This window comes from Herpailurus yagouaroundi, unplaced genomic scaffold, assembly GCF_014898765.1.
Source record: "Herpailurus yagouaroundi ecotype Mexico unplaced genomic scaffold, PumYag 100, whole genome shotgun sequence".
Classification (NCBI taxonomy): domain Eukaryota; kingdom Metazoa; phylum Chordata; class Mammalia; order Carnivora; family Felidae; genus Herpailurus; species Herpailurus yagouaroundi.
In genome coordinates this window covers 5,573,831-5,586,746 of record NW_024412391.1, presented here as the reverse complement: position 1 = coordinate 5,586,746, position 12,916 = coordinate 5,573,831, and the positions used below count along the sequence as shown (strand labels likewise).

At 44.2% G+C, this 12,916-nt stretch overlaps 1 protein-coding gene across 1 annotated transcript; it reads right to left on the bottom strand.

Annotated features, from left to right (window-relative positions):
• Window positions 1-1,077: 1,077 nt before the first annotated feature.
• On the bottom strand, window positions 1,078-2,730 carry LOC121028178 (olfactory receptor 6V1-like). The gene is given in 2 exon segments (XM_040471714.1): window positions 1,078-2,182; window positions 2,185-2,730. Coding segments are annotated over 2 exon segments (945 nt in total). The 5' UTR covers window positions 2,438-2,730; the 3' UTR covers window positions 1,078-1,490.
• Between the last annotated feature and the right edge of the window lie 10,186 nt (window positions 2,731-12,916).

Sequence of the window (12,916 nt, the reverse complement as noted above, 5' to 3'; positions counted from 1 at the left end):
CTGCAGATTAGGCTATTGATAAGATTGCCTTTTTCTTGTCATTTAATAAGATATTTGTAAACAGATGGAGACCCATGTCCTGTATGACTGTGATCTCTACCAGTTAACCATATGTTTTCTTTCCTTTCTTTTGATCTTAGGCAGCCAGAAGTGCCTGAGGAATATCACACATATCCCACCTACACCTGGTGTGTGTGTGTGTGTGTGTGTGTGTGTGTGTGTGCGCGCGCGCGCGCACGCGTGTGCACATGCCCGTGCGCATACGCGCACTCTAGCTTGTACTTTGCCTGCAGCCTGCATTATGCTCCCTCATCGGGCAGACCTAGCTTCAGAAGTAGGAAGAAGTTTCCATCTACTCTTTGTCCTGTTCTGCAAATCCCAGCCCAAGTCCAAATTCACCCTGGTACAAGAAATCAGACACTAGAACTACTCCCACTCCCACATCTCCCCCGACTTCCTAAACCATTCCCAAACTGCCAGGGAAAGCCTTCCCCCCCTTGCTCTACCCCCCTGTTATTCATAACCCCAATACCACCCCATTTCTTCCCTCTCAACTGGCTTGCACTATCTTTGCTTTACCACCAGGGCCCTGGTGACCTCCTGTCCGGGCTGCTTCCGGGAAAGCCAAACACAGAGGGCCCTTGCTCTGGGACATGGACCTAAGATTCTGTGGGAGAAGACAGTTGCTAATGCATGTGAAGGAGAAAGCAGCCAGCGTGGGAGCAATGGTCCAGCTTCCCTTTCTTTCTTGAGTGCATAAAAAGGATAAAGTCTAGACTGGAGCCCTCGGGACCTCTCTGTGGAAGGTGCTGAGAAAGTGGCCCCTAGAGAGTCATTTCTGTTTAAAAACAAGGGATTTTGAGGGGCTGGACAGAAGTGGGCCTCCTGGGTATAAGTAGTGCTTCTGCTTCAGGAATAATCCCCAAAGAAATGGTCCTAACGAGAGGCATGGAGTTTCTTCTCTTTGGGGGATGCCAGGCCACTCTGCTCTTCTCAGAGAAACTCCTGTTTTCAGAACCCTATCCTACACTCTTAAGCCAGTTCATGAGAAAGAAATACACCCTCAAAGAATTTGCAGACAAAGAAATGTAAAGGAATGTAAACAAAACCATACAGCCAGACTGGGAAGGAGAGATTTTAATAGCACATTTTTATAATAGTAGCCACGTCTACAGAGTTTTTACTATGTACCAGACCCAGGACTGAGGGTTTTATTTGGATACTCTCTTTCAGTTGATATTATCATACTGTTTTCACTCCACAGCTTCCTCAAAATCATCTCCTCCTTGTTTATCTCAGGCTCACATATACTTGCCTTGGAATCATTCAGATGATGTAGGCTCATTAGTTCTCAGTAGTGAGTGAGCGGGGGATAAAGGGAGAAGGAGAGACTAAGCAGGAGACTGAGGAGCTCCAGCATGGGTGCCCAGGTGCCCACCTGCAGTGGAGGGTCCTTACTCCTGTGACTTGACAGGTGTTGTCTGGCCTTCTCATCCACGGGCTGCTGGGTCTCTGAGGAGGAGACTTTTGGTCATATCTCCAATGACCTCCTTGACCTTCTCATTCCAGAAGGTGAAGATGAAGGGATTCAGGAAAGGGGTCACCACTACAGTCATCAGAGCCACCACTTTGTTGAAGTGTGTGAAGTGGCCCTTGCCTGGCCTCACATAGATGAAGATGTCACTACCATAGCCCAGAACCACCACAGTGAGGTGGGAGACACAGGTGGAGAAGGCTTTCTGGTGCCCAGAGAAAGAGGGGATGTGCAGCACTGCAGCCACAATGAGGATATAGGACACTATGATCAGCAGCATGGTGGCCAGCATGAAGAGCAAGGACAGGAAGAAATCCATGCACTCAACGTGGCAGGCGTCAGAGCAGGAAAGCTTGAGAAGTGGGGAAGAGTCACAAAAGTGGTGGTCGATGACATTAGGGCCACAGAACCAGAGCCGTGTTTTCTGCAAGATCAGGGAGATGATAGAGACAAAGCCAACCACCCAGCAGACTGCCACCAGCTTCGTACACACTGGACCATTCATGATGGTTGGGTGGTGCGGAGGGTGGCAGATGGCCATATAGTGATCAAAGGCCGTGACTGTGAGAATCACAAAGTTGGTAGAACCCAAGGAGAAGTAAAAGAGAGACTGGATCAGGCACTCAGCCAGGGAAATGGTCTTCTGAGGGACAGCAGGTCTGCCAGCATCCTAGGAACCACAGTGGAGGTGACTGGCATCTCCATGAGGGAGAAGTTACAGAGGAAGAAGTACATGGGTGAGTGGAGGCAGGAGTCAAGGCATGTGAGGGTAATAATGGCCAGGTTCTCCAGCACTGTCAGCACACATATCAAAAGGATGAATGCAAACAGTAGGACCTGGAACTCATGGAGGTGTGACAATCCCAGCAGTACAAATCCCCTAACCACACTGAAGTTACTCATCGCACTTGATGCCAGTTCTCTGTACTACCTATGAGAAGCCAGGAAATCTTAGTGGGAAGTCGCCATCAATGCCTGTCTTGACTATGCTCCCTGATGGCTGACCTGGCCCCTCAAGCATACTAACCAGCATGCATGGTTAATCTCAGAGTCCAGAAGATATATTCCCAAAGGGTGAGAACTAACAAGTTCTAATTAAGTAGTATTCTTAACAAGTTCTATTAAGTAGGAGTTGGACAGGTGTTATCAAACTCCTACACTCTTCCTCTATTGTATTCCATCAGTCATCATTCCATTCAACACATTTGTTAAACTCCAACTCTGTGTAAGACTTTTGGTGGGTCTTGTAAACACTCCCTAACTACCATATTTAACCGCAACATGCAGAAGAATGAAACTAGACCACTTTCTTACACCATACACAAAAATAAACTCAAAATGGATGAAAGACCTGAATGTGAGACAGGAAACCATCAAAACCCTGGAGGAGAAAGCAGGAAAAAAACCTCTCTGACCTCATCCGCAGCAATTCCTCACTTGACACATCTCCAAAGGCAAGGGAATTAAAAGCTAAAATGAACTATTGGGACCTCATGAAGATAAAAAGCTTCTGCACTGCAAAGGAAACAATCAACAAAACTAAAAGGCAACCAATGGAATGGGAAAAGATATTTGCAAATGACATATCAGACAAAGGGCCAATATCCAAAATCTATAAAGAACTCACCAAACTCCACACCCAAAAAACAAATAATCCAGTGAAGAAATGGGCAGAAGACATGAATAGACACTTCTCTAAAGAAGACATCCAGATGGCCAACAGGCACATGAAAAGATGCTCAACATCACTCCTCATCAAGGAAATACAAATCAAAACCACACTGAGATATCACCTCACACCAGTCAGAGTGGCTAAAATGAACAAATCAGGAGCCTATAGATGCTAGAGAGGATGTGGAGAAATGGGAAGCCTCTTGCACTGCTGGTGGGAATGCAAACTGGTGCAGTTGCTCTGGAAAACAGTGTGGAGGTTCCTCAAAAAATTAACAATAGATCTACCCTATGACCCAGCCAATAGCATTGCTAGGAATTTACCCAAGGGATACAGGAGTGCTGATGCATAGGGGCACTTGTACCCCAATGTTTATGGCAGCACTTTCAACAATAGCCAAATTATGGAAAGAGCCTAAATGTCTATGAACTGATGAATGGATAAAGAAGTTGTGGTTTATATATACAATGGAATACTACTTGGCAATGAGAAAGAATGAAATACAGCTTTTTGTAGAAATGTGGATGGAACTGGAGAGTGTTATGCTAAGTGAAATAAGTCATACAGAGAAAGACAGATACCATATGTTTTCACTCTTATGTGGATCTTGAGAAACTTAACAGAAGACCATGGGGGAGGAGAACGGGGAAAAAAGTTACAGAGAGGGAAGGAGGCAAACCATAAGAGACTCTTAAAAACTGAAAATAGGGGCGCCTGGGTGGCGCAGTCGGTTAAGCGTCCAACTTCAGCCAGGTCACGATCTCGCGGTCCGTGAGTTCGAGCCCCGCGTTGGGCTCTGGGCTGATGGCTCAGAGCCTGGAGCCTGTTTCCGATTCTGTGTCTCCCTCTCTCTCTGCCCCTCCCCCGTTCATGCTGTGTCTCTCTGTCCCAAAAATAAGTAAACGCTGAAAAAAAAAAATTTAAAAAAAAAAAAAACTGAAAATAACCTGAGGGTTGATGGAGAGGTGGGAGGGAGGGGAAAGTGGGTGATGGGCACCGAGGGGGGCACCTGTTGGGATGAGCACTGGGTGTTGTATAGAAACCAGATTGACAATAAATTTCATATAAAAGAAACCCAAAAAACAAAAAATAAAAAATAAAATAAAATTATTTATCAATGTAAAAAAACTACCATATTTAATGGTCATTTCCTTGTAATAATACTTGTTATGCGTGGAGTTCTTTCCATGTGCTTGGAACTGTGCTAGGAACCTTATATTTGACTTCTTTTCATCTTTTGTGCTCAATCTCATCTTCCTTGTGGTCTCTGTGACATTTCAGGCTATGAATAACCCATTTTTGAAACTACTTCCACCCTTGACTACAAGGACTGCCCACTCCAAGTTCTCCAACAATTCTGACTTTTTCTTGTCTGGTTCCTGGTCTTTCTAAATGTAGACATTACGCCATTGCTCTTTGTGTTCTTCTCTAATCTATTTCCTCCTTCAGAAATCTCTCTTCTTCCTTAACTAGAACAATCTTGAAAATATAAATGAATCTCAAATCTGCATTCTTATTCTCGACCCACATCTCTGATTGTCTGCTAACCACCACAACATACTATGTATAAAAATACACACATAATCCTCCCCTTCCCCAAAGCCCAGATCATGTTCATCATTCTGCAATCCCCCAGTCATCCAGGCTTGTCATCTGGAAGGGATCTCTGGTTTTCCCTACCTTCTTCTAAACCACTTGAACTGCCATCCTTAGAAATATTTTTTTAATCTGCACTCCCCCTTTCTTTTTCCTGCAGCCCCCAAGTTCAAGAACTTGTTTCCTCTTAATCACTGCAACAGCATTCTTAATGGCTTCCCCTTTTTTTATTGTTTATTTATGTATTGTGAGAAAGAGAGACCGCATGCACAAGTGGGGGACGGACAGAGAGGGAGAGAATCCCAAGCAGGCTTTGCACTGTCAGCACAGAGACCAACACAGGGCTTACTCTCATGAACTGTGAGATCATGACCAGAGTCAAAATCAAGAGTCAGACACTTAACTGACGTGAGCCACCCAGGCGCCCCATGGCTTTCTCATTTATAGATTTCTCTGTATCTGACCTACCCACATACTACTGTTATATTTATGTTTCTAAGGTATTATGTCCACAGGCTCTTTTTGTAAAAATCTAAGGCAATGTGATTTCATTTATACATTACTCTCAAGATCAATTAATCAAACTAGTTAGCCATCAACCTTGTATCCATACAGTAAAAGGCTAGAAGGATGTATTTTAAATCACTAACGGGCGATCTTGGGTGTGGATTATAGACAGTTCAATGTGTATCTATATCTATACCAATCTTCATCTTGTTTGTTTTCCAAATTCTTTTCCTTTAGATGCATATTACTTCAGTGATCAGAAGAAACTTTTTTAAAACCAACAACAACATCTATTCCTTCTCTTATCTGCTAAGTCAGGCACATATTCCTCCTGGCTATCCTAGCCTTACACAGCTCTACCCACCTACCCCTCCAACCTCACCCTTACCTCTTTCTTGCCACACACTTCACACTACCACCAGACTGGACCACTGGCTATTCTCCAAATGTTAATTCCACCCTGCTTTCACAAATTCTTCCTTATTGTTCTCTATGCTTGGAATACCCTGTCCTGCCATCATTGCCTGACAAATTCTTACCAACCCCTTGAGTTAAAGAATGAAGTCCCCTTCAGGGACTGTCTCAAATATCCCTCCTTTATGAAGTTTCATCCCCCATTCAGATGTGAACTCACTCTTCCTGGAATTCCCACCTGTGGAAGTTAGCCTGTCTCCCTTGCATTATAGTTATTCTTGTGCCGGCCTTCTTCCAAACACCTGTTTCTCAGTGGCAGGGCTCTCTTGTCATCTTCATAGTCCTCCCAATACCCAGCAACATGTCTTACACAATGTACGTCCTTAGTACATCTTAGCTAAACAAATCAATGAGTACCTCTATCGAGTTTTCATTCCAAGTCCTGAGAAGAAAAGTTTGACAAATGGAAATACATGTTCTTTAATGATTACTCATGCGTGTGCATTGTGGGCTTTAACAGACAGCAATGAGGCAATCATGACCTGCCAATTTCTTATCAGAAAAAGGAAGCTGTGACCAGGTGTGTTTCAGAATCCACTCCCAGAGGGTCTAGGTAGCACCCTGTGACCAAATACTGTACAATACTATTTCTCCAGCAAAATACATAAATATTCACACCTAACAGAACAGATAGAGGCTACAAAGAGCCTCACACTGGTAAGTTCAGATCAGTGATCGGGAAAAACTCTTTTAAACACCAACAACAACATCTACTCCTTCTCTTATCTTCTAAGGCAAGCATATACACAAGATTAGAAAGAACTTTCAGTTGTCAAAGCATTTTGACACAGACTTGTGGACATGGAGTGGTGAATGGGGAGACCCCACTCACTCAGTGCCACCATGCACTGGTTTCTGTGCTATAACCAGGCTGTGAGACGGTGGCTATCTTCACATCACAGGTGATAAAAACTGAGGCTCAGGATGTTTAAGGATCTCAGTCCCATGTCCCAAGTTAATAAACGTACATCTGGGATTTGAACCCAGGGTTTTCTGACTCAAGTACCTATTTGTTTAACCACAATGTCAAATCCATGGAATCTACAAAATTTCTGAACACAGTGCCCTATCAATTTCTGGACACAGAATCCAAAGCCTATTACTTACATTTGCAAATGGAGAAAGTATTTAGTAAATGGTAAATTAAGCAATATATTAAAGAGTAAGTTCCCATGACCAGCTGTTGACTAGCAGTGATGAGTAGGAGACAGGGAGGGTGTCCTTTCCCCACAGAAAGGATCGAACGTGATCTCTAACGCTACCACAGGACCAGTCAGAGGTTCAGCCCTCAATACTCCATCTCTCATTGAGAGACAGGGGGGTTGGGCTTCAATGTCTCTCATTGAAAGACAGGGGGGTTGCTCCTCCACGACAACCTTCCTGATTGTGATCTCTCCCTATGCACTCCCATATTGACATGGCTCATACTCTGCGGGTGTTATAAATGCCTGAGCAAGAATGAGAAATTCAACCCATGGGCCTATTATGGTTTATTCACCATCACTGCCACCTGAAGGGCAACATATTCCTTACCTGACAGGTGTCTGTGACATAGCATCCTGCAGTTCCACAGTCTAAAACATTTGAAGTCCTGCAATCAGGGATGAAAACATTGATTCAGAGGTGACTCTGAAGTCAGGAACACTCCATTCAGTGCAGTGTCCTTCACAAACAGGCCTCCAGCACAGCCCCCATTACTACACCTTCCTCCAAACCCCTCTTGCCTTCCTCCCACCAACCCCTCTCCAGACTACTGGACATTTCACCTCAGACTTTTCCCTTCCTGTTCAAGATCTTGCCTCCCCGCTCAGCTTGGATAACTTGGTACCCTCCCCTTTGTCCATGATGGACTACCATCTCCCTCATGTTGCTTCCAGACTCTGAGTCACCATTCCTCCCCAAGTCCAACTCAGCCATCTGGCCCACAGCTCAGGACAGGCCCCCTGGAGTATGTTTTAGGACCTGATGTACTTATTGAATAATATTACATCTCAAGTTCTTATTTGTCAAAACTGATTGTTTAACACAGGCAAAACTGACATAGGTAAGGTTCAACTTGAACATAGAACTAGCTTTCCTCTGCATCAGGGTCTGCTGCAGACCAGATTTTCCTCAGTGCAGCCTCTGCGATACCCCTTGGAGCATCCCGCTCCCTCCCTTGCTACAGAATACATCTTTTCTCAGACCTAGGGGTCTCACATCCTCCTGGTTTCTCCAATCAGAAGACAATACAGTGTCCCATCAAAACAGGCCAATGGCAGCTTTAACCTTCACAAAGTTGGCTGGCCAAGGCTTTGGTTGGCTATGCAGCACATGCTTTGGACTGGGCCACACATTACCTGTCCTCAATCGTCTGGACTCCCTGGTATGTTCTCAGTTTCCCTCACACATTTATGGTAAAGATTCTCTCTGGTAAGAGATCCTGTTCATCCCTATCCAAATTCGTCGTGCTATAGGTTTTGCTGTTCAGATTTCTGTTACAGTGTCACCTAGTAGAGAGCTAACCTGTCTCTGTATAATAATCCCCCAGAGACATGAAACCTGTTTGAAATCCCCCCTGCCTTGTTATGCATCTTACTGTCTCTCCACATCAACCCTCTCAGTTATTCTGACTGAATTATTCCTATGCTATTTGACTTTTTAAATGTTTGTTTGTTTGTTTGTTTGTTTGTTTGTTTTTGAGGAAGGGCGAGAGAGAGGCAGGGAGAGAGGGAGACAAGAGAATCCCAAGCAAGTGCCACACTGTCAGCACAGAGACTGACATGGGGCTTGAACTCATGAACCATGAGATTATGACCTGAGCTGAAATCAAGAGTGGGATGCTTAATCGACTGAGCCACCCAGGTGCCCCATGCTTTTTGACTTTTGAAACAACTTTCCCACCCTGGAAATAACTCTTTCTTTAACAACTTGGAATTCAGAGGGATTAGCATACCATCACCATGATTGTTTGTACCAGTGGTTTTGGTCACCAGTGTCATGGGACATGCCGAGCTTCTGGAGGGAATGAAAGAGCAGGGGTGAGGAATGGGACAGAGGGGCAAGCAGAGAAAGTCACTGAATATCACCTTATGGTTCACAGGCTTTTGCAAGGGCAGGTGACAGAGGGAGGGCACAGAGTAAACAGCACACTGGGGCCAGACCGGCTGGCAGCAAGAATTAAAGGCTCAAAAAGAAGACAGAGATGCATCAAGAAGGAACCTAGACAGAGCTTCCCTTGAACCCGGATCTCTTAGGGTGGGGCAGAAGGAGTGGGGTTGGAAGAAGACCCCTAGGTCTTCCCCAAGAGGGAGAACAGAATGAGGCCAAGGCAGGGAGTGGGGTCCTGTCATGGGATTCATTGCTGCACTGAAATCAGCAATAGCCCAGTGTGCAAGAGGACACAGGAAACTCAAATCATTCATTCATGCACTCATTCACTCAGAAAAATATGATTGACAGTGTCAGATAATGTTGGTGTTCAAGGGATATGGTGGTGAACAAAATAGTTCCAGGCCTTACAGCCAAGTTGAAAAAAACAGACAATAAATAAGTTTTAAATGACAACCCGTGACAAATGCTGTGATGGCAATGAAAGGAGCATGAAAGAGGCTGAGGGAAAGGTAGGGGACTTACCAGTGGTAGGTCTCATCCTGCCACCCAGGTCCAGATGCAAAATTTGGCAGTGGTGGGTGGCACACAGGGGACAACAAGGCAAGTGAAATGGGTTGAATGGAGCCAAGAGGTCCCCCGCAAACTCTCTGTAGGCACAGTTTCCAAACCTAGGATCTCTGGGGCAGTCTGCAGTAAATGAAGATAACACAACACCAGGACGGAAACACTCCACCTTACCTGGGACCCTTTCTCCATATCCCCTTCCTCCTCCTCTTTAGGCACTACTGGTGTTAGATCTGAAACCAAAAGGCACTGGGAAAGGTGGAAGCCTCCAGCTCCTCTCACACACACTGATGGTGTGCTCCTGCAGGGTTGAATAGGAGCACGATAGTGGTTCCCAAGGAGCAGCTGTCTCCGCTGGACACTTGGGCACATCCCAGCATCATACTCAGTTTGGGAAACGTGAGCTTGAGGAAAAAGGCAGACTACTGTGAGTCCACAGGGTCCTCCTGAGGAACCATGACTATTCTCTCTCACTCTCTCCTGTCTCCTGTGGGCATAGAGCTCAGTGTGCCCCAATAGTCCTAGGATCTGGGCTCTGCAGGGGGGGCGGTCAGGAGAAGAGAGAGTGAGGACAAGGAGATGGGCACCAGATGTTTTAGACACAGGCAGTAGAGGAGCAAAAACAGTGGGCTAAGAGATCTCCCTGTCTCTGGTCACCCTGGAGGGAAAAACAGGGTCCAAAACAGAGAAATGCTGAAGTAGTAAAAACATTTCTTTTAAAAAATAGTAATCACCAGGACCCAAGCATCAAGATATTGAGTGGGGTTCACTCTCCTGCTTAAGAATAATCTTCAGAGCATCTTCTCTCAGGGCCTCAGTTTGCCCACATATAACAGGGGACTCAAAATCTAAACGTACATTCCTGAGCGGAAGGGGGACCCACTGATGAAGGAATCATGGCCATGGTCACTAGAGAAAGATATTAACTGAAACCAAAATGAAATACTGAGGACCTGTTTACAGTTATGAAATAGTAATTATACATATGCACGCACACATAGTATTTGTAATTTTGTATATTACATAAATTTATGAAGAAATGAAAAACTATGGCAAAGAAACACTAATAGAGTTATCATTCCATTGTCATCAATACCAAAGCCAAAGGTATTTTATATCTCTTTATCAGCAAGACCAGCTTCCCTGGCTTTTCCACTCAGCCAAGGACATGCTTCACCTCCAGTGCCTAAGGACTCAGGAAATTACATAGTCCTTCTTCCTTGTCCCTTGCCTCTCTCATAGCAATAACACCTTTACCACGTGCTTCCCACAGGCATTGTCTCATTTGATTCTTTAAACAACCCTGTGAATAGCTGTTTCTGAGGTTTCCATTTCTCTGCTGATGGTACAGAGGAAGCCCTTACTCTAGGACACACACCTACTTCGTGGTACCTGGGTTTGAACCCCAAACTGCAAAGAACAGATGACCTTTGATTTGTGTACTTTAGACTTTTGTAGTACACGACCTTGTGCACATTCTATGCTGGCATACCTAATTCACCTTTCACACTGCTGAATTCATATATTTGCTCATCTATGAACATTTCAAGTATCACATATGGCATCCCCTGCCACCTAAATATTCAGTTTTGTCTGTGCTATTATTTAAGTATCTTAATGAAAAATAATAAAAAGTGAAAATTGAAAATGAAAAGTAATGATGTCTGTATTTTTTTTTAAGTATAAGTTTCAGGGGCACCTGGGTGTCTCCGTCAGTTGAGTGTCTGACTCTTGATTTCAGCTCAGGTCATGATCTCACTGTTCATGGGATAAAGCCCCACATCAGATTCCACGCTGGTAGCATGGAGCCTGCTTGTATTCTCTTTCTCTCCCTCTCTTTCTGCCCCTCCCCACTTATATTCACACTCTCTTTCTCTCTGAAAATAAACTTAAGAAAAAAAGTGTAAGTCTCGTAAATGTAATCAAACAAAACAAAGTTGGTTATCATTAGGCATGGTAAGAATGGGGCATCTTTTAGCTTCAATCCACAGTTCACTGAACCGAAGTTGGTTGATTGTATGCTCAAATAAGAGAAAAGAACAAAATTAAATAATATTTTTGAAATCTTGGGATACATTACCTGAACAGGGATAAATCAGCTAGAAATAGCTTGAGAGCAGAGAGTATCTTTTGGGTGGATTCATCAATAGAGGTAGAAAGGGAGAAAGACATCACACTAAAGATGTGCTGAGATGAACACAGGAAAAGCCAAAACCGTGAGTTTTATTGGAGATATATACTGTGGGGGGGCAGGAGGGGTATGCCTGGGTGCCTCAGTCAGTTAAGCATCTGACTCTTGATTTAGGTTCAGGTCATGATCCCAGGATTGTGGGATCAGGCCCTGTGTGGAGCTCTGCACTGAGTTTGGAGGCTGCTTAAGAGTCTTTCTCTCCCTCTGCCCCTCTCCACTCCCACCCTCTCGTGCGCATGCTCTAAAAAAATAAATAAAATAAAATCATACTGTATGTGTATATGTTTTTAAATCTGGAATCAAAGGACATATTAAGTAAAAAAAGGATCTCCTAGAACCTTGGTAAAGAGTAGCCAGGTGCTTTTCTTCCTTTAATAAAGAGTTATCAAACGTCAACCATGTACCAGGTGCTATTCTAGGTACCCAACACAGAGCAGTGAACAAGACAAATTCTTCCCTGCATGGAGCTAGCAATATAATGAAGGTCACAGGTAATAAGTAACCAAATATATAATAAATTTAAAGTAATGATAAGAGGTGAAAAGAAAATAAAACCAAATAAGGGGAAAGAGTGATGTAGGTTGTCAGGGAGAAGAAAACTCAACAGAGAGCTGAATGAGGGATAGTGTCAGTCTTGGGAAGATGGCAGATGAGAGTGGTTGGAATCACAAAAGGTTTAACCACTGAATTCTGAGGCAAGTCTAATTGGATTCAATGGCTAAGCTAAGCTTACTCTTTGTCCCCAGATCTCTTCATATTCAGCTAAAGTTCTTCTGTCATCAGAGCAGTTTATTAACTTCTATTATTTGAATTAACTGCTATGCAGATGGAGCCCAACAATAAGAAACACTGTGGCCCAGGTTGCAGCTTTTGAAAAGAATGTCCCACATACTTCTTACCTTCCCAGGGGTTAGAAATCAGGAGCATAACTAAGGAGAAGCAGGAGAGTACACTTCCCCGAACCCACGCAACAAAAGGGGAATCTAATAACATTTTTTTTATTTTTTTAACGTTTATTTATTTTTGAGACAGAGAGAGACAGCGTGAATGGGGGTAGGGTCAGAGAGAGAGGGAGACACAGAATCGGAAGCAGGCTCCAGGCTCCGAGCTGTCAGCACAGAGCCCGACACGGGGCTCGAACTCGTGAACCACGAGATCATGACCTAGGCCAAAGTCGGACACTTAACCGACTGAGCCACCCAGGCGCCCCTCTAATAACATTTTTAAGAAGGAAATGTGTAGACATGATGCTGTTAAGGCCATGATGTTAAGAGGACATACAGTG